Genomic DNA, 25,736 nt, shown 5'->3' with positions numbered 1-25,736 from the left:
CTGAGTCTGTGTACATGCAATTGGCCTGTGCCTCCCAATATAAGCTGTTGGTAAGAGCTAGATTCAAATCCTGGCTGTGCCATAAACTAGTTCTGGAATCCTAGGCACCGGACTTCAAATCAGGCTAGTAATAGTATCTACCTTGTTGTGCTAAAAGATTACAAGAGTTGGTGTGACCAATTTGGAAAACAGTTTGCCAGTTCCTCAAAAGGTTTAAACAGTTACCATATGACCCAGAAATTCCCACTCCTAGGTATTTACACAAGAGAAATTAAAATATATGTCCACACAAATGCTTGTACCTGAATGTTCATGGCAGCATTGGCTGCTATGTGGAAATAGCCCCAACGTGGAAACAACCCAAATGACCATCCCTGACAAATGGATAAATAAAATGTGGTCTCTCCATACAGTGGAATATTATTCAATCATAAAAAGGAATGAAGTATTGATATATGCTACAACATGAATGCACCTTGAAAACACTATGCTAATTGAAATAAGCCAGACACACAGAGGCCACATATCATATGGTTCCTTTTATATGAAATGTCCAGAAAAGGCAAACTGTAGAGACAGAAAGCAGATTAGCGGTTGCCAGGGACTGGGGGAGGAATGTTGGTGAGTGACTGCTAATGGATAGGAATTTCTTTTTGGGGTGATGAGAATGTTCCAAAATTAGATTATGGTGATGGTTGCACAACTCTATAAATATGCTTAAAACCATTGAGTTACAAACTTTAAACGGGTGATTTTTATGGTATGTTGATTATATTTCAAACCTGTTGGGAGGAAAAAGATTACAAGTAGGTAGAACTTGGGGCAGTGCATAGCTCAATAAATGTTGGTTATTCTAATTAATTAGGTCTCCCACGAGCTAATTTAAAGCCCCAGAAGCAGTAAGCGGGAGTGGGGGGTGGGGGTAAGGGGGGTGACGGGGAAGGTCTGAGGAACTTCTAGGTCAGCCTGGGTCTTTAAGCCTCTGTTCCTGGGCTAATTCCCGAACCATCCGGAGTCTCCTCAGAGCTCCTCATAAGTGAATGGATGAAATAATCCCCGCCAACGTTCTTGGGGTCTCGCGAGGAGCGGCTCAGGAGGAACATGCGGAATCTCCGGCGGACGCCTGCGCCTCTGCCTGCCTGGCGTTGCAGGTGACAGGCCCGCTCGAGCTAACCCGGAAAGGCCAGAGCAGCTCTTTCAGGTGAGCTCTCGTGATTGGCAGCCCTGGGGGGGAGGGCTCCGGGTGACGGCTGCCCCGCCCCCCACGTCGGGCCAGTTGGCGCCATCCTGAGGAAGGTGGGAGGGCCCCTGGGTCCGCGGCGCCCATTGGGCGTAGGGGGGAGCTCCCGGGAGGGCCTAGGGTCCCGCCCCCAGTCTTGCGGCTGCCAATGGGCACGGCGAGTGGGCGGGGCGTCGGCGGCGTCGGCGGTGGCTGGGCGGCTGAGGCGGCTGAGGTGGCTGAGGTGGCCGCTGAAGCTGAGGCGGCGGGCGCGGCCGGGATGGCGAAGAGCCCTGGACAGAACGGGCCTCGCGCGCCCGCGGCCGGGGGAAGCCTGTCTGGGACCCGGGAGAGCCTGGCCCCGGGTCCGGACGCCGCAACCACCGACGAGGTCAGCTCTCTAGGCTCCGACTCGGAGGCCAACGGCTTCGCCGAGCGCCGCATCGACAAGTTCGGCTTCATCGTGGGCTCGCAGGGCGCGGAGGGCGCGTGAGTAGCACCGAGGCTCGGGGCCCGGGGCCGGGGCCGGGCGTGGGACCCGCCGGGGGAGGGCCCGACGTGGACGGCGCCCTCAGGACGGACAGACCTGCCCGCAGCCCAACCAGAGACGGCCGACCCCTTCGCTCCCCTGCCCCCCACCGCCCCCGGACAGACTGACCTGCCCCTCGCCCGCGAGCCCGCTTCCGACCGAGGGACGCACAGGCCCAACCCACCTTCCTTCTGCCCTCACCATGCATCCCGCAGTGGCCCCCCAGGAAAGGCCGACCGACAGTGCCCCTCTCCCAGCCGTGGCACAGACACTTGTTCCAACACCGTTGCTGCCCCCCTGGCGTCAGGGCCGATTGCCTTTGCCACCTCCTGACAGGCTCGCAGACGGCTGCCCCTCCCCCAACAGGCAGATCTCTGTACGTCCCCCCAGGACCCACGGACGCCCTTGTCTCGTGAACCCCACTGCCCCGCACCCGGGGACACCCGAGGCAGGCTTCAGAGGGACAGACTGTCCTGTGCCCACCCCACTCCAGGACAGACTGACCGTCCCCTCAGGACACACCTCTGGGCGGACGGAGGATGTTGGTCAGCCGCCGGGACCCACAGCCCCTTCCCCACATCGCAGGGCCACAGAGTGCCTCCCTCCCCTCCAAAGGCAGATTTCTGCCTGTCACTGGCAGCAGGTGGGCAGACACTCCCCCTTCCCGGTGTCCACAAGGCCAGAGTGCCTCAGCTCCAGCGCAGGCTGTCTGCTGTTTCTATGCTCTGGAAGTGCGGGCTCCTTCCCAAAGCCCAGACTGGAGAGGGGGGGCCGGCGGGGAGACCGCAGCGTTGACATCGCCTACCCCCAGAGCACCCAGGCCCTCAGCAGGCAGAGAACCGTGAGCAGCGGCACGGCACCTTCCCTCCACGCCGGGGAAAGTGGGCAGCCATGCTCTGCCGCACAGAATCCCCTGAGCCCAGTCCTCGCAGAGATCATATGTGTGGGCTGCTGGTCCCCACAGGAAACAGGGACTCCAGACCCCGCTCCCACCCCAGCTGTCCTGTCACAGGCGAGCCGTGCTCTGCACAGGACTGAAGCCTCCCTCCTGATGGGCCTCCGCTTCAACCGGGATAGCCCCCCACAATCACCTGGGGGGCCCCACAGTACTCAGCCGTGACCCTTCTCCAGAGGGTCCTTCCTCCCCTTCTCTGACCAGTTGTAACTGCCCAAGGCTCCTCCCGCCTCTTCTGACTTAGGGAAGTGTAAGAGTCCCAGCCCACACCAGCAGCCCCATCAAGGTCACTTCCGGGATTGTCCCCAGTCTCAGAGCTTCATATTCACCAGGCCTCCTCCTCCTTTGGAGAAATGCAGGCCCCTTCCTTAAGGAGAGTTCATTCCTACTGGATCTGTGTCCTTCGACCTCTTCCCACGTGCTCACGACCGTGCTCACGACCGCTAAGCCTAGTCCAGTCCAGCACTCAGAGAGCACCTCTTGTTCTGATCCCTCATCCTGACTTGACGCGTTGTCAAATTCCCTAGAGATTAGCTTGTGCGAACCCAAAGGGGATTTAAGGTATATTTGTGAATTGAGGAGTAGTCACCAGGCACCAGAACCCTGGGAGGGATCGGGTGTTGAGAAGTGAGAAAGGAGTTCCCAGTTGCATTTGTGGGTTCTTGGAAGGAAGAGCTCAGATTTGTTGGTGAGTTCTAGGACGTAAGAATTCCTACTACCTGTTTATAAGGCAGTTAACTAGATCTCGGGGTACAGAGCAGTGTGATATAGTGGAAGAAGTCTAGATATAGGAAGAACTCACACTTGCCGGCTGTGTGACCTTGGGCAAGATGCTGAATCTCTGAGCCTGTTTATTCACTTTAAAGGGAAATAATAACACCTATTCCCAAGATTACTGTGGAGATTAAATGAGATCAGGTATGCAAAGATGCCTCACACAGTGCTTGGCACAGGTAGTGGCCCAGAAAACATTAGTTTCCTTTCTTTTCCTTCTAAGGGTCTGAAAATTGAGGAGAAAAATGAGGGCGTACTTCTGGTATTTGTGGACAGAAAGAGGCCCCAGTGAGAGCACCTCCCTTTGGCTGTAGTCCCCAACCAGGCCGCCAGACATCTGTCTTCCCCACCCTCCAACCACAAAGGCCGTGGACACCCTCTGCATCACTGGTGTCCATAGCGCTGGGGCTGAGGTGGGGTCCCAGGTCCCCTCCTCACTCCCTGCCTCATTTTCTTGACCCTGTTGGTCAACCTAAAATCTCTGGTATCTGAAAGCATTGTTGTCTTCTGCTTAGTTTATACTGTGGTTCCAAAAAAACCAAAAGTAAGTCCCTGCCCATGACCATGAGAGGGGAAGTTATGGGAAGTTTCAGGGTGATTGCCCTGAACCCAGTCTCGTGGTCGAAGTCTAGAAGTCCATGTGCTATCCCAGAGAAGTGAAACATTAGCACTGATGGCTGCAGTGGAGATGGCAGGGACTCTGGCTCCAGATGAAAGGTCCATTTCAGCCATACTGGGCCAAAGATTGTCTCAAGACGGTCAGTTTTGGCAGTTGCCAGGGGCTGGGGGATGGGGAATAAAGCAGGACAGAGGCCACCCTCTCAGGTGACTGTTAGGTATCTGGCATGAGAAGATTATAAAATCAAAGACTGAGCTGAGCTGGAAGAGATCTTAAGAGATTGATCAGCTTAGCCCTTACTTATTATACAGATGAGGAAACTGAGGCCCAGAGAGGAGAATAACTGGCTTAAGATCACACAGCATATTAGTAGCAGAAGCAAGACTTGAACCCAGGGTTTCTGACTCCCAGGTCAGGACAGTTTCCACTGCCTTCACCATCCATTAACATGGCCTATGGTCCCAGCAGAAAATCAGGTGCTGGAGAGTAGAACAGAAGGTTTCCTCACAGGAAGCGGCCCAGCCTCACCTTCCCTGGCTTAGCTCAGCACTTTTGACTCCCTCAGAAGTGGAGGAGTCTAACAGGGACGGCCCAGCAGGGCTAAGAGTGTGTCGTCATTACCAGTTCATTAGACTGATCAGCTTCAGGGCTGGGGCCAGACTTGTTCACCTTTTGTCCTCAGGCCTACAGCAAAGTAAATGCTCAATTAATACTTATTTACTGAATGACATTTACTGACAGACATTTCAAATCAGAAAGCTGAAAGTGCCCTTAGTGGCCATCATCTTAGAGATAGGTAAACTGAGACCTGATTGAAGTGATTAGCCTTACTTCTTCAGTCTATTAGGAGCAACGTCAGGAATTGAACCCAGAACTCCTGATTGCCAGCCCTAGGCCCTTTCTGCTTCTTCACCTTGTCTGTCTTTTGAGCCTACTCTGCAGGGAACCTTTGGTGGGACTGAGATGGTCACTCCCTGCTCTTGAACATTAGCCAGTAAGTGGGAAAAGGCAAGAAAGCAGCCAGCTAGCAAAGGACCCTGGGTGGCATGGGCACAGACAAGGGTGCTGGCCATGCTAGTTCCTGTGGCTTAGCTGAGAACTGAGCTGGTTGTTGAAGCCCAGGAAAGACCAGAGGAGGAGAAAAAAGTGTCCTGAGCAGGAAAAGGTACAGGGAGAGATGTTACCATTCCTATCGCTTTGGGGATAGGAAGAGCAAACCTGTTTGGCGCGGTGGGTGTTCCTTCTGCAGCACAGAGGAGGTGGTTAGGAAGGGAAAGAAGTTAGATACCAGTTAGATACCAGGTCTCCTGGCCCGAGAGAGGTGGGTCCCTGCCCTCCCTCTCCGGTTCCCATGTGATTACCAGGCCTGGCCCGAGCTGCAGCTTCCCACCCAACTTCAGCCTGCTCAGTGTGGCAGGCCATGTGAGGTGAGGAGCTATGCTCTCTGGGATCCTGTGGGTGTTGGTTTCCTGTCGGGGGAGAGAGGGATCTGCGTTGGGCCTCGGGAGAAACATCTGGAACAGTAGTATTGTCTTCTGCTGATTCAGTTTCCCTGTCCCCTGGGCCCTCCACTATGGCCCAGCCCTATGACTTTGCCAACTATGGCAGCCCTATGACTTTGGAAACCGTAGAACTGGCTTAATTGGCATCCTTAGAGTTTGGTCTATGCCAGTTTTTACTGGGGTAGGGCCAGGGCCCTCCTGGCAGGCCAGAGCCTGCCTCCTTGCCTTCCCACCACCTTCTCCAGTTTATAAGCTCAGAGCATCCTCTTTTCTTGAACGATTAGTTCCCAAAAGCGCATGGAGCTGGCAGTGGAATGGTCCCTGGGTGGCCCATCTGGAAGGAGGCAGCTGCACATGTGGGGCCCTGGTCTGTGACTCTAGACCACAGGCCCTCCATTTTCTCTCCTCCTTCTCTTCCTCCAGCTTCAAAGGTAAATCCGGTTTGGTGGCCCTGCGGGTGTTCTAGTGCCTCAGACAAGACTTGACTTGGTGAAGGAGGGGGCCAGCTCACCCACTGCTGCCCTGGGAAGGTGCCTGTGTGTCCGCCTGTTAAGAAATCCTAAGCTGTGGGAAAGTGATAAGATTGTGGGGCCTGCTTGATGTTTTGTCCTCCCAGCATCTGCATTGAAACAGGACCTCCAGAGGGCCTGTGAGGCCTGGCTCTCGTCCAGCCACCCAGTCCGTTTACACTGAGATGGAGGAAAGAAGGTGCTGTGTGTTTGTTCCTCACACAAGCTCTCAGTGGTCTGTATGACCTTGGACATGTTGCTTCGCTTTTCTGAGCCTGTTTCTCACTATGAAAGGGTTATGGTAATACTGACTGTGCAGGGTTGTTGTGAGGTTTAAATGAGCTGATATTTGAAAAGAGCCTGGTACATAGTAGGTGCCCAATGAATGTTCTTCACCCTCTTAAAGACGAGTAACTAGTGGTCCTGCCTTTTCATTTTCTACTCTCCATCTCTGGCTGTGATGATGAGTGTCAGTGAGGTCCATCCCCTGAGGGCAGCAGTGAACTCTAACCAGTGGTGAACCCTCACTTTCCTCTGAAAGGTGTGGTTATCCCCATTCTTTAGATGACCATTCTGAAGATCGGAGAAGAAAGAACCTGAGGTTTGCTGGCTAGTCAATGGCAGAACTGGGACTAGAACCTGTTTCTCAATGCTGAATCCAGTGACTAAGCTTTGCTAAGGTGGAAGCAGGCAGGGTGCCAGGTGCTCGCCAGTCCCTGAGGCCCCCACACCTCGAGCAGGAGTTAGCAGGAACATGGCTACCTCCCCATCCCAGTGTGGAGGGCAAGACAGGTCTCAGTACAGTGAAAGTCCATGGATAACCAAGTCCAAGAAGGCCCTGTGAGGGAAGATCCTTGGGGTGACCCTGGAAGCATGTCCAGATCAGGCCTGGTCTAGCCCTACTATAGCCAGAGTCCATACCCCATTGCTCTTCATCCCAAATTACTGCATAATGGCCGTGGGAATTTGATATCTTGTCTGTACCTTTTGGAAGAAGTGTTTCTGTATAGGTAGGGGAGGGATTTTGCTCTGTGTACAGGTGACGAATCCAAGGTGTGAAGAAGCCTCACAGTTAGTTAACAATGGAGCCAGGTTAGGGAGGGAAGGAGGGAAAGAGAGAGGCAGAGAGGGAGAGGGAGAGAGAGAGAGAGAGATCCCAGATCCCAGATCTGCTGACTCAGGCCCTTGCCACTTCAGCTATATGGCACTGCCCATCCTCTTCCTCATTCCAAGCCAGCTGAGTCTCTAGGCCAGGATGTACTGCCCACCATAGCAGAACCCTGCCGACGCCCGCCCATTGCCAGTGCCCTAGTTGATCACTTTCTTTATCCTGCAGGCCCCACACCTGGGGGAGAGGAGGCCTCCTTTAGCTGATCTGTCTGCCCCTGACAAATCTGTTGCTATCCTGGGCCCAGGGACTCTCCCTGGCAGGGAGCAAACTGTCCTGGCTGCTCCACTGACAAACCAATGCTCCTGATGTTCCACCTTCTTAGAAGCCCCCTCTCCAGGATTTTAGGGCCGCTGCCAACTTGAACTTGCTTTATTTCATCTTTCTCTTTCCCTTCGCTATCCCACCCCACCCTGCTCCATTCCATGTCCTGTCCAGCTCCTCAGAGGCTGTCACAGTTTAGCTCTTTGCTGCTTTTCAGGTAAGGAAGTAGACAGCAGACTCAGGAGCCTGGGAGAGAAAGCCAAGGCTTACTTTTGCCAGTTTATCCATCTACAGTGACCTTATTTACCAAACATTTATTGAGCACCTACGCTGCCAGCCCCTGTGATTGGGACAAAGGATACAGAAGTGAACAAGACATCTGTGTCTTTTTGCCCTCAAGGGTTTCCTAGGCTGGCTGGAAACCAGAACCACACACAAATCATTACAATGTTGAGCAACAAAGGCTATAATTGATGTGTGTGGTTGCTCTGGGAATATATAGGACGAAGCAGCCAGCTTCACTTATAGGACCCCAGAAAAAAGAAGTGGCATTTGATCTAGGCCTCAGAAGGAGCACGGAAAGGCATTCCGCTGGATGGGAGGGAACCCACGTGCAAAGTCCCCCCAGAAACCAGCTGTTTGAGAAATGGGGTATGCAGAGGTGACAAGAGGAGCAGGAGGCAGGAGGGTGATATGAAGCAAGGGGTAGGCTGGGAACGTAGGTTGGGCAGACTCTGCCTGGCTTTGAATTCACACTGAGGCCTTCTGTGTTTCGTCAAGGTCAGTCTGGTGATGGCGTGGAAAATGGCCTAAAGAGGAGCCAGACAGCAGGCGTGAGACTAGCAGGAAGAGTCTGGGATAGCCCAAAATGGCAATGGAGAGGCCTGGAGGAGGTCTGGAGCTACGAGGGTGAAGAGGCCAGCAAATCAGTAGGGCGTGGTGTCTGACTGGCTGCGTGGACTGACAGCAAGTTGGGAAGGCTTGGGACAGGCTGAAGTGGCCTGGGAGTCTCCCAGAACCCATCCCGGGGCCTTCTGACCACAGGGAGAGAAGGCCAGCTGTGGCCTTCCTCTGAAGTAGACAGTGGGCTGCTGCTGACTCTGCTTTGTCACAGCCCTGGGCTCCCCAAGGTGCCTGGCATGGTTGGCATGCCTAGGGCACATCAACGGGTTCTTTGTCTCTTTTCAGTAGGAGAGCGAGTTAGCTGGCCTGGTTGGGAGGGGGTGGGGTGAGTGGTACTGAGCTTTGTGGTCTCTGCCCAGTAAACGTATTGGATGGCAAGGAAGACTGCAAGAAGAGAGCAGTAAGGTCTTAGGGCATGGAAAACCTACCACAGGGTGGTGTGCAGCTGGGGAGAGTAGGCTTGGGGCTTTGGGCACAGCATTCACTGTTCTGGGGGAGCAGATGGTAGCTGAGGGCTGGCCTGAGTCTTTATTCTGTTCCTGAAGCTGGTGCCTCAGCTGCGATGGGTGGAAGCAAGTCCAGTGCTTATGAGAAGGCGAACCCCTCAGCACTTAGGGGCACCACCAACTGTTTCTCAGGGATGAGAGAGTCTAGCTGGAAATGTGAATTTAGGCTAGTCGTGGTAAAGTGCTGTGAAACAGGAACAAGGGTGCCAGCTCCTCCGCTGACTTTTGTGGTGTGTAACTTAGGCACACCTCCTCACCTGACCTTAGGGCTAAGGCCCCCTGTTTTTCATCCAGCACTTACTATGTGTGCAGCTGTGTGCTAGGCTCAGGGGTAGACCTGGTCCTGCCCGCCCAGAACTTAGAGCCTAGCAGGGAAGTCGGACATTCTACGAACAGGTAAAGGCATGGCCTGTGTATAAAAGGATTGTGAGGATCAAATAAGATAACTGGATTAGGAGCTTCATGTAAACAGACTGCTGAACGGGGTCAGGAGACCTGAGTCCTGGGCCTCCCTGGGCCCCTAACTTGCGGTGTGACCTTGAGAAAGTTGCTTAATCTTTCTAAGCTGTAGTTTCCCCCAGATGGAAACTACGGCAGTTTTAATGGGATGGTGTTGAAGAGCTCATCTGCGTCTAACATTCTGAGACCGACCTTGGAGTCTATGAAAAGTGCTTTGAGGAGCTTTTTTATGAGGTGCAAGGTGTTGTCTCGGCACAGCCCCTTGAGGCCAATGCCTCCAGCGCGCTCCCTTCCTCTCATGATGACCACTCTGTGCAGGACAGTGGCCCTCATGGCTTTGGGAGTGTAATCAAATCAAAGGAGGCTGTGATTTGTGTAGTTCTTGGGTCTGCAAAGTGCTTTCATTCCCATTGCCTTGCAGTCATCCTTACAGGAGCAACGGGAAGTCAATAGGGTAAGTTTTATTTTACCCTCTTTGTAAAAAAGGAAACCGAGGCTGAGCAAGTGAAGGAACTGGGCCTGGAAGCCAGGACTCCTCCTTCCCAATTTTCCCTTTACCAAAGCTGGTGGCTACCGTGCTGGCCTCTCCTCCCCTCCCTGTCCCATCCTTAGGGCTTCAGCTCAGCCCCAGACGTCTACACTTGTCTAAGTAGGCTTCTTGAGTTTTGTTGTTGTTGAGTTATTCTGATGGGTGACACACTTTCTGTCCCAGTTGTCCGCACACAGCCCTTCACATGTACCCCAAGGCAAGGCAGAAGCAGGTAGGTAGTGAGGGGGCTTGAGAACACAGTGTGGAGAACACTTCTTCCTCCTTAGTGCACTCTGGCCCTGGACTCTGTGTGTTCAGGAGCAATCCTTCTCGGCAGCCACTTTGGGAGGATGCTGCTTTTCCCTTCCCTCCCTGTCTTGGTTTTACAAAAAAGAACCTAAATTTGGGCCTGGGAGAACCTGCGTTCAAGACACCAGCAGACTGGTCTTCAAGTCTTGGCTCTGTCACTTTCTAGCTATGTGATCTCTCTGAGTCTGTAAAGGGCTAGGTGGTGGCATGGGGAGAGGGGCTGTTATGAGGATTAAGGGAGGTGATATTGGTAAAGCAGCCAGCACAGTGTCTGCCTCAAAGTAGGGGGTCCATGGTACATGGGAGCTCTCATAATTTGAGTGAATTATACTCTGAGGTTCACCTCAGGCCTTTGGGCTAAAGGTGGGAGAACAAGGCAGCATGGATGTGAAGATCCAGATTACCTCATGGGCACTGCTGCCTACCCACCGTTGGGCCTGGGGGTGAGACAGGAGCCACACCACTCAGCTTGCAGTCTGGAGCTTTCTGGCCTGCCAGGGCAGGTTGGGGAGCCCCCCAGCAGTTACTTTCTCATTGAGTCATTTGGAACAGAGTCTTCAGGTGACCCTGACTCTGAAGGCCCTGATCTGCCTTCTCCCTCATCTGTGAAGATAAAGCAGAAGTGAAAACACAGGTGGCTCTCCGGAAAGATACAATTCAAAGCATGCAAGCACAAGGCTGCCTGGGGCCTCTGCCCTCCTGGGTGGTGGCAGTCACTAGGGGAAGGAGTCAGAGTCAGCTTTATAATTACCCCATTCTCCTGTGTTCCTTGTAGACTTTCATCCTAGGCCTCCTGTCCTGCCTCTGAGTCACCCCTCCAGCATAGTCACATGGGGGTGCCACTTCACAGAAGAGCCTGCACGGGGACCAGGCTTTCACTGACACCACCTCATTTAATTCTGTGCCTTGTGGTTATCATTGGAATCCCCATTTTACAGAGACTGACACCAAGCACCAGAAAGGTGAAAGTTGCCAAGCATCACACAGTTTGTGGCTCGAGTTCACTAAGCTCCAAGCTCTGCAAAGCTTATGCCCACCCAGCCTGGTGGGCAGCATTCAGTGCTGGAGTCAAGTGGCAGAGTGGGAGCAGAGCAGGGCCTGGATTCACCTGCCCAAGCTGTCCTCTGCTCTCCCCGGACCTCTGATAGTTACTGGCTTGCTGAGAACCTGAGTTTCTTCATCTGCAGAAGGAGAGTGATTGATTAGAGGACCTAGCTCGTGGGCCTGTTGTCAGGATTAAATGAAATAATGTAAATTAAGTGCTGAGCTCCATGTCTGGTGCATAGCAAGTGCCTGGTAAGTGTCGTAACAGACAGCCAGTTATGTTAATTGAATATTAGAATTATAATGTTGTAAAAGGTCATCGTGAAGCACATCTATGCTCAGCCCTGTGCTGGGCTTCCAGGAAGATCCAGAGCTGGTCTCAGGCCAGAGAGACCATGCCCTTAACAAGCACTTCCTGTGCTTTACCCACCTGATCGGCAGGTCGAGGACAGTATTCCCATCCCCCTCAGGGGAAGGATAAACTCAGAGTACCTGAGGTCACACAGCTAATGGATCAAGTCTACACACATTTATTGAGCACCAGCTCGGTTCCAGGTCCTGTTCTAGGCCAGGACACACTGCAGAGAATGAGCTAGGCAGAGCCCCTGACTTTGTAGAATGCTGCCTCGGCAGAGTGGACAGTCAGATGGAGAAGCTTTCCCGCTCCACTGGACGGGTCACATTCCCCAAACAAGCCAGGCCCTTTTCTGTTAACTTGTGCTTGCTCAGACTGGAGCTTCTGCCTGGTGTGCCCTTTCTCCTTTCTCACCCTGGCCACTTCCTGTCACTCTTAAGGACCATTTCAAAAGTCAGCTCCCCTTTAAAGCTTTCCTTCAACACCCCTGCCCCGACCCTGGGGGCTTCCTGCAGTCTGCTAGCGCCTTCTCCATGCTTCTGTGATAGCACTTCTGTGTATGCTGGGTATTTACTCATCCAACTGTCTCCTCTGCCAGATTGACCTCCTCAAGGGCAGGGACTGTATGTTTTCATTTTTGTAGACGCAGGGCCTAGAACACAGGCTCTAGAGAGATGTGTACGGAATGCAATGAGGTGTTGATTGTGTTCCGTCCCTGGAGTAGTTAGGAAAGGCTTTGTCAAGCTGAGAGGGAGTTCTGAATGAGGCCTCGGAAGGCAAGTGGGGTTAGGGGTGAGGGAGGGCAGCTGAGCAAGAGGGCCCCTGGAGATAGGGCTGAGGACAAAAGAGGGACGTTTAGAGGGAATAGGAGGGCCTGAGGTTTCTGTTGGACAAGGAGGGCGGTAGGGAGCCTTGAAGGAGTCTGAGCAGAAGAGGGACCTTATGTAAGCAGTGAGTCAAGACTAATGTGATAAGATCTATCAGTAAGATCTAGCAGTGTGGTAAGGATGCGTGAGGGGGCTTTGCACGAGTCAGGGTGACCGTGATTGCCCACAGTGAGATTCTGAGCTGAGGACCCAGTTGCCAGCGGGGTAATTGCAAGCATTACTCTTTCTGGTAGGGGTGGGGGCTTTGGTTGAGAATAGTCTCCATACCTTTCTGCAGTAGTCAGGGAGAGTTGTCCTGGGGGCTTCTGCTGTGATGGGTGCCTCTCCCCAGCTGTGGGGAAGGGGCATTCCTTGCATTTTGGAGCCAGCATGGCTGGTGCCGAAAGGAAACATTTCTTCCATTTGAATCTCCGGGGTGGAGCTGAGCAGAGTGGAGAGCTGGGCAGAGGCCAGGGTACCGAGGCCAGTGAAGGGTGGAGAGAACCTGTTTACCATTGTTTACTGACCCAGGGCTGGAAGGAGCAAAGCCAGGGAACTCCTTATGGGAAGGGAGGCTGGCCCAGAACTAGCTGGCACTGGGAGTCGGGGAGAGTGAAGCCAGCAGATGTCTCACCCCCAGGGAGCCTGGACACTGCCCTACCTCCAGCCAGGGGCTGCCAGCCGCAGGAGGGAGCGCCAGGCTGCTGCAGAGGAGCTTCCTTTTCCATCCCGGCTCACAGTGTGGCCTCGGGCAGATCAGTTACCCTCTGGGCTGCCGGCCTCCCTGGCTGGCGGTGGGGCGGGGACTCACTGGTGATCTCACAGGCCTCCCAGCCCTGACCGGTTGCTCGTGTGCTCACCACCAGCCCACCCTCTCTTGCATTCCAGTTTCCTATCATCAGTTATTACGGAGCTGGCATAAGAGCTATTTATACTTTCAGTCATTACCACCTCCTAGGTTAATGAACTCCAGAAGTTGTTACCCAGTGTGCAAAGTAGGTCAGCTTTTTGTTTATCCTCACTTCTTTTTCCAGCTCTGGGCGGGAGAGGGGAGCTCCCCCACTCTGCTGTCCCTGGATCTGTGATTGGCCGTGTTCTCCCTGCACATCCACTTCCCAATTTTCCACATTTTCATGTTGCTCGCTCCTGCTCTTCTCAGCACAGAGGGAAGTGGTTCTCTACTGGGTGGTGAAGAAGAGGGAAGGGAATGCGACAGGTGCTGAGGTGGTGTTACACGTGGGACAATTGCCCTTTATTGGAAAATCTGGTGCTCAGGTGGCAGTTTCCATTCCAGGCTGTGTAACCTGGAGCAGATTACTCAACCATGCTTCGCTTTAGTTTTCTTGTCTATTAAATGGAGATAATAAAAGTTGCTTCCTTGGGAAATTGTGTGCCTATGCAGTGCTTGGCAGAGCTGGTACGCAGCCAGTGCTGGAAATGTATTGCGTCGTGTGCTTTACCGCTGCCCTCTGAGGAGGTGGCATTGCCTCCATATTACAGGTGGGGAACTGGAGGCTAAGAGAGGGGGGCAGCCTGCCCCTCTCACACGGCTGTAAAGTGCTAGAGCTGGGATCTGAAGCCAGGAGTCACAGTCGGAGGGCCATTGAGTAAATTAGTAAATTAGTAACCTCTGGGGGCCTCAAATGCTTCATGGGTAAATTGGGGATAATCCTGCCCTGCCTCATGTGTATGTGGCTGTGCATGTGGACCAGTCAGATAAGAAAACCGATGTGAAAGTGCGAGGTGAGCTGCACATACCCTTTCTGGCCACCCAGCAGACTGAACCCTTATGTTCATTAATTCCTCACAGCAGCCCTATAAAATGCGAGGTGTGTGTTATGGTCCCACGTAAAGACGAAGTTAGTGGACACTTAAGGAGGGCAAGTATTTTGCCCATGGTCTTCCAGGTGGAGGATCTAGGATAAAAAGCTAGGTTGGCAGGCTTCAGGGTCCCCACTCAGTTCACTGTCCCCCATACCTCACCTGGCCTCCACAGTGGGTGAAATGAGAAGGTTCAGTCCTGTGGTTTGTGACCTTGGGCTTTCTACTAGGGCTGTTTCTCTTCCTTTGGGCTGGTTTGGAGCATGAAGCTTGGAAGAGGGTCTTAGGCTGGTTCCTTGGGGCTGAGGTTTACCTTCCACCATCATGTCGTGGGCACGGGACCTTACCTGACTGAGGTGTGTTGAGCAGAAAGCAGACAGCTGGAAGGACAAGGAGAGCGCGAGCCCCAACCTGCCGTCTCAGAAGCCTTGGGAAACAGTCTTGTCCCTTTGAGCTCTTGGCAGCCCCCAGCCCCTGAGTCTGGAGAGAAGACTAGGAAACTGGGAGCCTACAGAGCTTGGAGTCAGTGGCATATCGCTGCTGCCTTGGGCCATGGCGTGACACAGCACAGCTAAGCCTAGCTCTGCCCGAGAGCCCGGCAGAATCTGGGATCGGGGGCTCCCTGACTGCCCACCTTTGTCTCCCTCAGGAGGGGGTGGCTGGCAAATGGCACATTTCCCAGGCTTGCTGTCTCTAACTGAGGTTGTGCTTGCACGCTGTGCTCGTTCAGCGTATGGGTCTCACTGAGCATTGCTAGGTATGGGCAGCTCACTCATTGAGTCAGTCAGAAGACTGGAGGAGGAGGCGGCTAGACAGTCTCCAGGGGCTTGGAGCCAGAGATAGAGCCCGATGGCATCATCTTAGAGCAGCCTGATTTCCCCACAGCCTTCCCAGGGGAGCCAGAAGCAGCACATGAGTCACTGGGGCAGAGGGGAAGCCCTGTCTGCCATTTATTTGCTTTGTGACTTTGCCCAAGTCATACAACCTCTCAAATTGGGTCAAATTTCTCATGGGCCAAATGGAAATAGTAATTCATCTCTGAGGGATTCACCTTACTAGGCGATTAGGGGCACAAATATAATTGCTATAGATAGCAGTGCCTTATACCCCTTGATGCAATGCAGATGAAAGTAATGTCATGGTGAAAGCCAGCAGGCACCTTGAACATCTGTGGGGTGCATGGTAACCCCCACAGTGGGGGTTACAGAAGTTCAAGACCCAATCCAGTTAGGGAGGGGCAGTGCTGAGCAATATGAGCAAGTTGCAATGAGTATTCGATTTCAGACTTCATGCCTTGATTCATTCATGAATTAGTGCGAAAATCAATTTTAGGGGATTGTGACCAGCATTAAAAAAAAAGAATAAATAGAATAGAATAATATATAATTGAACCGAAAAGATCCAAGTGCATGAATACATGTAAGAGTAAATTATTTTATAAAATACATTTTGGTTACGTGTGTGCGCGCGCACGTGTGTGTGCGTGTGTAAAATCTCAGTATAAGGTATTTTCTTACTGTGGGTCTCTTAAAAACTTTGAGAAATGGTGTTCTAAGTCAGGATGAAGGTCTTCAGGTTTGAAGCCAGTTAATGAGATCTGGGCAGGTGTAGGGCGTGACCTGTAGGGGCCGCGGGCTGTACTCTCAGGGTCTGGAGCATGGGCTGTGGAGTCAGGCGGGCCTGGGTTTGAGTCCCAGCTCTGTCACTTACTGCTATCTCCATGGCCTTGAATGAGACACTTACCCTAAGTCTTACATTCTACTTCTATAAAATAGAACGGTATGATATTGTGGTAGGGTTATGAAATGTACGTGAGATAATATATATAAGCATTTAGAAAGAAATTGGCAGATAGTAAATGATATACCAATGGTAACTATTATTGCTGCTGTTATTGTTGAAGTTGTGGGTTTGATTGTTATATTGGGCCTTGAAAGGGTCACTATGACTGGAAAGGAGAGAAGAAGGGGCAATCCAGCTAGGATGGGTGGGTGACAAGGGGTAAATAAGCACGTGGATGCCTGGTGTGAGGCTGGTCTGGCTGAGAATTGTGCAGCCTTACTAGGGGGTGTAAGAAGTTATCAGGAAAATTTTGGCATTACATGGGGAAGAAAGTTTTTTAACTGTAAGAAATTTCAACAATAGGGCGGCTTCCTCTGGAGATAATGAGGCCCGTTCCCTGGAGACTGTTCTCCTTAGGTTCTTTTGGCCCCCACGGGCCATTTGGTTCCTGAAGCTGGCCTTTTTTGTCACCTTCCTTGTCACTAGAAACTGGTTGGTACTCTCCTTCCACTGTCAGGGCCTCTACACCATCATGCTGTTTGCAGAGACACCCGACCTCAGCTTCATCTCATGACTCCTTTCTGGGCATTCTTGGCAGGTCAATTCACAATGCAGGCCATCCAATCCTATAGGGAAACTGAGGCTCAGAGAGGGAAAGGAATTCCTGTATCAGATAGCAGTCTGATCAGATGCCTTCTGAGGTCCTGACTGACTAGCCTGAAGGAGACGTGAACCTTCTGAGTTTTACAAAATGGATAACCTACAACTCTTCAGGAGCACATCCTGTGCGCAAAGAAAAGTCTACCCGAGAGCACGTGATTGGCTCAGTGCTGGTACATTCAGACCTCCGTGTCTTCCTTCCACCGTCTCCAGGTGGGTGAAACTCCACTGCTGTTGGAGGGAGAAGCCCATTCAAATGACCTTATTTCCTCAACATGTTCCTAGTTTAAGGCTTTAAAAATCAAAACAGAATCTTGCAGTCGCCATGTACATTTAAAGTAGTGGTAGATTTTTTGTATGTTTCTGAGAAGATCTTGTCAAATCGATGGTGTAACTTAAAATCAGTAGTGTCTTAGAATCCAGGAAATATGGTTGTTTGTTTTGTACCCAACTGAAATTCCGGTTTGAGGTTTGATGTTGGGACTTTGAAACTGCCAAAGCTGTTATCTGGCATCAATTTAAAAAAAGAAAGAAAGAAAAAAAGAAAGAAAGAAAAACCCACTACACTTGAATGTGTTTCCCTGTGTATCTGCCTTTGGGAGAATGGCTGTCTCTGAGGCCCTGCAATCAGATCTTATCAACAAAGACAAGACCTGAGAGTGGAAGTGTCAAATGGGCACGTTAATAACAAGGGAATTCTTTGGAAACTCAGGCAAAAACCTTGCCGTCTATGAGCTTTAGTTTTCTCACCTGCTCAGTGGGGGGATGGGATCAGATATGATCCATATCCAGAGCTGCCAGAACTTCCCTGACTCAGTGTGGGAACTCCCTTTCGTTTAGTTCACAAGAAGCCTCATCCCCTAACTTGTATCATCTAGTGCTTCGTAGGTGGTAAAAAGCAGCATGGCCTGTGATTCCTGGTTCTTGGGTTTCTATTCCCCAGATGGTTGGGGAGATACATGGGGAGATGCCTGGAGATACATGTCCTTTTGTAAATTACCTGATCTAACTGTGTGGTCTCTGCTTTTCTCCTTTCACAGAGGGACAGGGAGTGTCCCCAATCCATGGTTAGGCCTCTAGGTGGTGAGAGGGTCAGAAGTTCAAGACCAGTGTGGGTGTGTCCCGGGGACCAGGTTGGCCCCAGGCTGTCTTCCCTCAGTTGTTCAGCTCTGAGGCTGCTTTCAGGCTTGTGCAGTCCTCCAGATAAATTGCACAGAAGAGGACCTGCCCTTTTGTGTCTGAGGCCTCACAGAGGCCTCCACTCTGCCAGGGCCCCTCCCTCTGCTCTTCCAACCAGTAAAAGTCACAGCAGTGCGTTTCCTTCCGGCACAGAGAGAATCAGAACTGAGGCCTGGCCAAGCCCTCGGCCCACCGTGTCCTGTCCCTGGGCGCCTCCTCCCAGCCGCCGCAGTGCCTTTGACCCTGTGCTCCTCTCTGGGAGGTCAGGCGGGACTGAGTGCGGCTCTTGGCTCGAGCAGACATGGATTTGAGTCTGGTTTTTTCCACTGATTTGCTGTTTGAAGAAGATACCCTCTCTGGATAGCCTACCTCTTAGTACCATCAAATACTTTTTAAAACGGAAAACAAAACAAAAGAAGTACAAAAAAAGAAATTTAAAATATCCATAATCCACTGCTTTCAAAATAATGTTTTAAAGAGAGAGAGTGTGGAGAGTGTTACACACATGCATTTTGTTGTTGTTTTGCCAGTTTTGCTCTGTAGGCTAAATAGGAAAGTGTATGTAAATACCCAGCCGACAAATGCTAGTCTCCTCCTTCTCTTTGCCCCTCAGAGTTAGATGAACTCATGAATTCCTGGGGACTCACTCCTTAGAGGAAACCACTCAGAGGTGCCCTCTGGTAGAGCCAGGGATGCTTGCCCCGCCTGCCGCAGCGGCCTTCCTGGGGTGGGTCTCCCTTCTGAGTTGTTCGCCCCGCCAGCTCTAGTGGGCGTTCGGGGCTGGTAGAACGTTAACGCCTCAGGGCCAGGACTTGGTTCAGTCACAGGCGTGCTTCCCCACAGCCTGCCCGGAGGCCCTGGCCCTGGCACAATGCTGACCCCGCTGGGATAGCTGCTCAGTTACTACACGTAGCGAGTGGTGTTTGATGGGGCTTTGATGTGTGTGTGGGATTTTGGTAGGTGGAGAAACCTTGGAGAGCGTTCAGGCAAAGGGACTGGCATGAGCACAGTTTGAAAGGTGGGAAAAAGGGCCAGAGGGTAATTGGGGAAACTATGAGTAACTAGTTTTGCTGGAGTGAAGAGGTGAGCATGTTATTTCTGTACTTGTTTGACTAGTTTTTTCATCCAACTCTGCACCTTGCACGTAGGCCCTCTGAAGAGGTTTATTTCTCAAGACAGACCCAGGACAGGAATGCTTTGCTTTGGCGCACAGATGCAGGCACTCGGGCCTCTGCCCCAGAGAGGCATGGTGACATTTAGCCCCTTGACACATTGAGCGAGGGAGTGAGCACTTGAACCTGATTGTTCCTCTGGCCTGTGCCTTTCGAGGGGGGCCAGAGTTTCCTCTCGTCTGTGTTAGGGTGTTCACGAGTTAACAGCCCCAAAGGGAACGGCGGGGATGGAGGGCAGGGGGAAGAAAGGAGGCCTGACCAGACGGGTGACTGAGGCCTAAGCCAGGGCCTTTGCTTCTCTTGGCACCTCTGATGGGCCCTGCCTTCTGCCGCAGGCTGGAGGAAGTCCCGCTGGAGGTGCTGAGGCAGAGGGAGTCCAAGTGGCTGGACATGCTCAACAACTGGGACAAGTGGATGGCCAAGAAACACAAAAAGGTGAGGGGCCTGACCTTGGGCCTGGGCTGGGCGTTGGTCGCTGGGAGGAAGAGGAAGAGGGAGGAAGTACCTCAGCATGGAGGAGCAGGGCCTTCTCCAGCTGCCAGTTGCCGTAGGTGTGCCCCCACCAGCTCTGAAGTGGGAACAGAAGCTGTTCGGACGGCAGGGCCAGCTTTCACCTGGTCCTGTCTGATGACTTCAGACTCGTGGAAACTTTGTCCTGGAGTCAAACTTCAAAGCTGCTCTGAGCCGAAAGCCCTCCTGGGCAGCTTTCCTCCCCCTCCTCGGAGAAGTCCTTATTGCTGCTTATCGCCTACCAGGGAGGACTTTATAATACTAATAATAGCTGACATGTCTTGAACGTTTGCCATGTCGTGTGCTGGGCACTGGACGTGGATTATCCTTTGAGGCCCCCCAGTGAGGTTGGCCGAGGTAGTCACCCCACTTCACAGATGACCTGCCCAATCAAAGTTTGAATCCAGGTGTCTAATTTTAGTGCCTATACTCTTCACCACTACAGTAAGGGCACTTCTTCACCCTCTAGGTTAATTTGATGAGTTTCCTCTTGCCTCTTGGCCAAAGCAAAAAGAAATAAAAGTAACCTCACAGTTTAATAGTCATAACAATGAAAACACCCAGTTGGCCTTGCTGGTTGGGCTATCATTAGGCACCAACCCTATTGCCCGGAGGAACGTCCTTGCCCCCCACTCGTGTGTGTGGATGCCCTTGTCCACCTTGGCAGGGTCTAGCTACCCCCTGGCCTCGTGGAGGCTGGCCCGGACCCTCGCAGCTGGGATCTCTCTGCACAAGTTCCCAATTCAGATCAAACCTGCTGGCTCGCTGTCATCAGCTGACACGTTGGTGTGGTCCCCGCTGGCACAGCCCGCTGCAGGCCCTAGCAGAAAGGTCAAGATCAAAGGTCAGGTATGGGCCTGGGCCTAGCCCCTGCCTTCCTCTTCTCATGCCCGTGGCTCGCTGTGTGACTGTGGATGAGTGGGTTCACCCTTACAGCCTCAGTTTCCCTGGTCAAGTGGGACTGACGAACCTGTTGTAAGGCTCCCACGAGATGGTGACTGTAAAGCCCGGTGCCCATGGCAAGAGGGTGCACCTTGCCTGGGCTCTTCCTCGCTGTTCCGTGTGGGCTGGAGGGCAATCATTTTTTGCTTATTAGAAAGTCTTCCTTTCTTTCTCTTCTTTCTTTCTTTTTTCTTTTCTTTTTTCTTTTTTTTAAGGCAGCTCTTCCTCAAGTGCCTCCTGTCTGACTCGGGGGTCTGTCTTCCTGCCAGTTACCCTTCAGGCTCTTACCCTGAGCTGCAGCTCCTTCTCCACTGGCTGTTGTGGTGGCTCGTGGCTCTGGCCTGGCCGCACTCCCTTGCAAATGGGGACTCCAGAGGGGCTCCTTGGGAAGCTCCTGTGAGCAGAACAGCCAGCACCACTTCCTCTTCCCCTTTGCTTCCTTGGCGCTGTGGTTAGAGGCTGAGGGCTACCCCAGCCCAGCACGCGCCACTACTGGAGGCTGCACCCCACCCTACCCAGAGGCCCTAGCCCTCTGCTCTCCTCCGCAACCTCAGCTGTGGCCACACTGGCCCTGGGAGCGTTTCCTGCCTGGCTGCACAGGCCTGGGCTCGCCCTGTGGTGAGGAAGTCATGGCACAGGAAGGACAATACCTGTTTCAGGAAGTGTGTCCAGATCCAACACTTCTCCTAGACTCATCCTGAGTCCCCAGGAGGGGTACCGAAGCCTGTGGCTGGAACACTGTCTTCCCCCAGAGCAGAAGCCCGTCTGCTCAGGCTTCGTCCCTCCCAGAGTCCAGCAGGCAGGGTGGGGCCTCACTCAGCAGTCACAGACCTGCTTTCTCACGCATTGCTTCAGAGAATGATAACCCTTTGTGCTGTTTGCCTGAGCAGTTACTCTTGCTTTATCCTACTGACCCCCACCACTGCCTCCCGCCTAAAGCAGGCAGGTGGAGTTGCCTTCTTTAGCACCTCTGCGCTGAGGAGGATTCCAGACGCCAGAGTGGGCAACGCTAGCTGAACTGCATCTCACTCCCCAGCCTGGGACTGAGGGAGAACCTTGTGGATGGGAGGTGTTCCTGGGCTCCCCTGAGGCAGGCCAAGCAGGACGGGGCTGTGATGAGGCAGAGGCTGGCTCTGCTGAGCTAGGCCCTGGGCGGAGCCTGAAGGGCCTGTGACTCTGGGCCTCACTGCATCCCTTGGTCAAAACCTGCCCAAACCAAGTGTCTTCCTTAAGTGGAGACCCTTGTCCCACAGCGGCAGGAAACTTTCCAGAGCCTGGGGCAGTTCCCTTCCGCTCCCTTTTTCTCCCCACTTTGCTGGCAGTCCCAGAGCTTAAGTTTGGCTCCTGTGACCAGTCATTTGGCTCTTCCCCCACTGCCTTCAGCTTGTCTCCTTCCTGGTTCTTGACTCTCTCTGACCCTTGGAAAGTTTTCTCTTGTTTGCACTAGTCATCAGGAAGGCCCGGCCTTCTGTGTTCCCTCCTTTGAGAGTTTGTAACAGTACTGTTTGAGGGGGTTTCCAGGTAAGGGGAAGTTAGGTGATAGCTCAAAGCCCTGGGGCGCCTGTGTCAGCACCCTCCTGGGACGGAGGGGTAGAGAGGAAGCCATCGTTTATTGAAGACATTCTGCTAGGCATGGTTTTTTCCCCATTCTAGTAGAATCCTAGGTATTATCATTCTGATCTTACTAGTAATGAGAAGTGATTGGCTCAAGGTCAGTGCTGGATTCAAACCCAGATCTAGGTGCTCTTCCCCTGCCCTGAGCTCCCATCTCCTTTCTCCCAGACGCGGCTGCTTAGTGCAGGGGTTGAGGGGAGTGTCAGTCCCCCACTCCCATACTGGACGAGGGTGCCTCTCTACCTTTGCTCTCACCCTTCTTGACATTTGGCCTTGAAGTCACGGGAGGACGATCAGGGCAGCTGCCTCAGAGCCTCACTCAGCCCCAGCACAGGGGAGCTTGCCTCCCCGCCCAGCTCCATGAGGCCACGGAAGTGAAAAGTGCATGGGGCTGGGTCCCTCCAGCCTGTATGGAGGTAGCGGGGTCCTCTACAGTGTGGTCACCTCTGATATTGTGACCTTAATATGTTCCCCACTCTTTGCCTCAGTTTTCCCATGTGTAAGAGACGTGATAGGTTTTCAGACTGGGTTTTGGCAGTGGAAGCCTTTTTCTGATAAAAATAGCTGGCGTATGAATTGAGTACTAGCTCTGGGTCGTGAGCTGCCCCCAAACACTTCCTTCCTCACCTCTCCCACCCCTTGAGAGGTGGGCAGACCTGTGCTACTTTAGCGCCCAGGCCAGCTGCTCCTGCTTGCGGCAGAGATCATGGGAGTTCAAGGTCGGGAGAGCAGAAGAGGGGGTTCTTGACCAAAACAAAGAGGGAGCCATTCTGATCAGCCCCCATCTTCTGAGTTGTGCTGAGGTCTCCCCTCTCTAGGCTGCCTCTGTCCTGCTACCCGGCTGCTTAAACCAACACCCCCACGAAGGTGCCCCAGCCACATTCTTGGGTATTTCATGGGCTGCCCTCCCTGTGGCTTTAGCTGTGCCCCTCACTGCACATCCCTTCCTTGTGACGTCTCATGAGGCTCCTCCAACTTGTGTGCTTCCATTTTGATTCAGAAAGCGGTGTTAGGGATTCAGAATTCTGTGGTAGACCTCGGGAATACCTGTGTTGTCCCTGGAGCAGGGGTTGTGGGGACTCTGCCATCACCTGGTGGCAGCACCTTAAACTGCAGTCGCACAAGCCCCAGTCGTTGGATCTGCCTTGGTAGCAACAGCAGCAAAGTCCTCTTTTCTCCCCCTTTCTGCTCTTGCTGATGTGCTCGCCGAAGGCCTACCCAGCCTCAGCAGAGGGGCTGGGCCGGCACTCAGCCTCTGGGGGAGTTGCCCAGGTGGGCGCATTGGCACAGCTTCCCTTTTGACTTCCAGATCCGTCTACGGTGCCAGAAGGGCATCCCACCTTCTCTGCGGGGTCGTGCTTGGCAGTACCTGTCAGGAGGCAAGGTGAAGCTACAGCAGAACCCTGGGAAGTTTGACGTGAGTTGCCTGTCCTTCACCCTGTCCTTCCTCCCACATCTCTTAGCATCCTCCCCATGGCAGTGACCCTCTATGCGCTCAGCGGGACTCAGCAGTACCAGCAGTGGACGGAGCCCCCCATCAAGTAATGCACCCCACTGCCCATTCCAGCTTTCTCTTCACAGCCACTCAGCTCTGCTCTCTTAGGCTCAGTGGGCCACCTCCCAGCTCTTGTTCATCCGAAGGGGACACTCAGACCGCTACCCTGACTGCCTTGGGCCTGTGCTCAGGACATTTGGGGGCCTGCCCACTAGAGCCAGAGAACCCTCAACACTTCCTGGCTTCCCATTGTCTACTCTTTCTCCTGCCTCATCCAAGTCTGGCCAGACGCCATTCACCTGTGTGGCTTGTAGGTTGTCAGCCCCAGGAGTGGCAGAGACAAACTACTATCCTTAGGTGTCAGAAGCCAGTTAGTGGCCAGAGAGGGTGCCCTCTGCACCCATGCTTTTCCCTCCTCACCTCTACCTGCTGTCCCCTGCCCCATGGCTGCCAGGGTAAGAACACTCCTCCATTCCTGGGGCTTCTTGGGGCCCGCCTGGGCTGGGCAGCTCGTCCAGCCTGCTCCCTTAGGGAGGCTTCCCTGGGGTTGCCCTGGCTTACCTGCCTGGCCTGGCCCCAGGCATTACGGTTTCTCCCAGGCTCTTGGGACTGGGGACAGGAAGACAGTGAGAGAGCTGCAAGCCACCAGCTCTTTGTTGATGTATTTCATCTTCACTGAACACTCCTGTCCCTTCAAACCCGTTCCTAGGGAAGGGTGGGTGAGGCAGGGCAGCCTAAAGTTTGTGCTGTTGACCTGGAGTCGGGGAGAGCTGTTTGCTGGTAGCCCTTGGCATTGGAGGTCAGGGAGGCTGCCTGGTGGAGTGTCTGGCTGGGGGCAGCTCTGAATTAGGGCAGTTGCTCTGGACACCAATACCAGGCTCCACCCAAGCGGCCTCTCAGTTCGAGTCTTGCTCCCAGTGGCTATATCTCTTCCATTTCAGGGGACGGCATCCTGGGCGGAGGAGGAGGCTCAGGGGCGAGAGCCCTACCTCCAGCTGCCAGAGCACAGCCGAGAGCTGAGGGCTCTGGTGGCCTGGCCAGCCTTCTGTCAGCAGGTGTGAGTGCAGCCTGCGTGAGCAGCAGAGCACGGAGCCGTGTGTGTGTTATGTGTGTGTTGAGGAGTGGTGCGTCTGGATGGGCCACCCCTAAGGGGCCTTCAAGGTTGCTTGTGGAAGGAGGTAGATTTGCCAAGAAAGGCCTTCAGGATGCCGTGAAGCAGAATGGTGGGTCCCTGAGGCAGTCCTGGGGGCTGGAAGAGTGGTTTGTGAGCACAGCTGGAATGACTTTGCCTGTGAGTAACATAGAGGAAATGGAGAGAGATGAGAAGCTCTTTCTGGCTGCTGTGGGCACATGAGCCCAAAGCAGAGGTACAGTGAAGGGGCTGCTGGTGGCATCACGTACCTGTACTCCCAGGCAGACCCAGGTGGCCAACCCCAACTTCAGCTGTCAGGGCAGGGTCTGCAGTCCCTGGTGGCTCTGTTTTCTCCTCTACTTGCTATTCCTTCCTCTTTCCGTGCGCAGGGCAGAGGAGGACCTTCCATCCGTTTGTTACTTGCTTTTCTTCTCTGGCTTCACCTCATGAGGTGCCTTCTGGCTCTCACGGAGGCTGTGGTAGCAGCAGCGTCTGCAGCGGCGCAGGCCTGCCTTTCACGCCCAATGCCCTTTCTCTCCATAGGCCTTTTAGCTACATCGTTTCTGTTTTCACCCACTCATGCACTGTTGAGCACCTTGGGCTGCTGAGGTACTAGGCAAGCACATCCTAGGAACTGACTTCTTAGGTGCTAAGGTCCCTACCTCATAGGAACCGTCATAAGAATTTGTGGAACCCTCCTCTCCTTTCCAACAAAAGCACCGTACTCAGACAGTACCCAATCCTGGGCCTGGCTTGGTGGTGCATAGGATACACGCAAGCCCCCATCTTGAGGGCATGGAGGGCCCTAGAGGTCGAACACCCACTTCTTCAGCTGTGTGCCTGCTCCAGGGCCTTCTCTGGAAGCTCCCGGCCCCTCCCACCACTTGCCAGCCTTGACCACTCCACCAGCTCGTTCTCT

At 53.3% G+C, this 25,736-nt stretch overlaps 1 protein-coding gene across 1 annotated transcript in view; it reads left to right on the top strand.

The window, feature by feature from the left end:
- Window positions 1-911: 911 nt before the first annotated feature.
- The window catches only part of TBC1D10A (TBC1 domain family member 10A), a 30,422-nt gene continuing 5,597 nt past the window's right edge, over window positions 912-25,736 (top strand). The window contains exons 1-3 of the mRNA XM_081037666.1: window positions 912-1,708; window positions 19,460-19,559; window positions 23,500-23,607. Coding sequence (XP_080893792.1) covers window positions 1,389-1,708; window positions 19,460-19,559; window positions 23,500-23,607 — 528 coding nt within the window. The 5' untranslated portion in view covers window positions 912-1,388. The remainder of the gene's footprint in view (window positions 1,709-19,459; window positions 19,560-23,499; window positions 23,608-25,736) is intronic.

This window comes from Rhinolophus hipposideros (genome assembly GCF_964194185.1).
Source record: "Rhinolophus hipposideros genome assembly, chromosome: 24".
NCBI lineage: Eukaryota > Metazoa > Chordata > Mammalia > Chiroptera > Rhinolophidae > Rhinolophus > Rhinolophus hipposideros.
This window is presented reverse-complemented; position numbering and strand designations above follow the sequence as displayed.